This window comes from Formica exsecta, unplaced genomic scaffold (genome assembly GCF_003651465.1).
Source record: "Formica exsecta isolate Colony F162 unplaced genomic scaffold, ASM365146v1 C16377179, whole genome shotgun sequence".
NCBI lineage: Eukaryota > Metazoa > Arthropoda > Insecta > Hymenoptera > Formicidae > Formica > Formica exsecta.
Genome location: NW_021847557.1, coordinates 1 through 1030, shown reverse-complemented (window position 1 = coordinate 1030; position 1030 = coordinate 1). Strand labels below are relative to the sequence as shown.

At 26.2% G+C, this 1030-nt stretch overlaps 1 protein-coding gene across 1 annotated transcript; it reads right to left on the bottom strand.

Moving 5' to 3' along the window:
• Nucleotides 1–53: 53 nt before the first annotated feature.
• Nucleotides 54–1024, bottom strand: LOC115238331 (nose resistant to fluoxetine protein 6-like). Its single transcript, XM_029812096.1, has 4 exons — nucleotides 853–1024; nucleotides 552–765; nucleotides 246–411; nucleotides 54–155 (listed from the first exon to the last, which is right to left on the bottom strand). The coding sequence occupies exons 1-4, from the start codon at nucleotides 998–1000 to the stop codon at nucleotides 72–74; spliced, it is 612 nt and encodes a 203-aa protein (XP_029667956.1). The 5' UTR covers nucleotides 1001–1024; the 3' UTR covers nucleotides 54–71.
• Nucleotides 1025–1030: the final 6 nt, after the last annotated feature.

The window sequence follows — 1030 nt, the reverse complement described above, 5'->3', positions numbered from 1 at the left end:
TTAGCAATTTATATTTATTTGAATATATGCCCAATATATTGTGCTGATTATAATATCCTCGATACATCAACTTACACTGTTGACAAAATCAGTAGCACAGTAGCAATTATAAAATATTGCATGTCATTGGATAAATACCAACTCCAAATCATGCACTGTAAGAAAACAGAAAATTTTAAATAAAATTTTAATATTCTTTAAGCAATATTGAACTAATTATAACTATTTTAAATATATTTATATACCATCGAATCTAGATCGAACAGATTATTTATGTATAAAAAATTTCTCCACCAATATTTCGTACAAATTTCGTGAGATCTATAATTTGGATAAAATTGTGAATTTTTGTCGTACCAAGCCGAATTTAATTGCAGTATTCCTATCATCATCATGTACGCAGGTGTCAATCTTAAAATAAATTGTTTTGACATACAAATATGTATATACATAAAAAGAGATAATATTATTATGTAGAATTTTATTTCTAAATTGTTTTTATATGCATTGTTCTTGTTTATTGCCTGTATAAATAAGCGAGAGAAACGTACCGAATAAATCTTTTTAATATATGAATAAAGAATTCATTTAATTTTGCTTTGTAATTAATCGATGTGGTTTTTTCTTTGTCCATCTTATCCTTCAAATATAAATAGGCTATTAAAAACCCGCTTGAAAATAAGAAGGTATCTGTTGGTATGATTATGTTGCTTAATACTTGAATAGAGAAATCCATGGTAAATCTCCATAATAATGCTTTATTGTCTATATATACAAAATCATTTCTGTTATATGTAAAAAAGAAAAACGTATATATGTATTAATTCTATAAGTCTTTTTCGAATTACTCACCGACATAATTCAACATGAAGAATATGGCATGAAGAAGAACTATCCAACTCATACTCAGAAATTTTAAACCGTGAATAGTAGGTATTGCGTTAGCATCTAATTTCGTGCTGAATATTATTTTCGTATTTGTGTATACAGAAAAACACATCAGTATTTTCCCAATTCTATTTTCTCGATG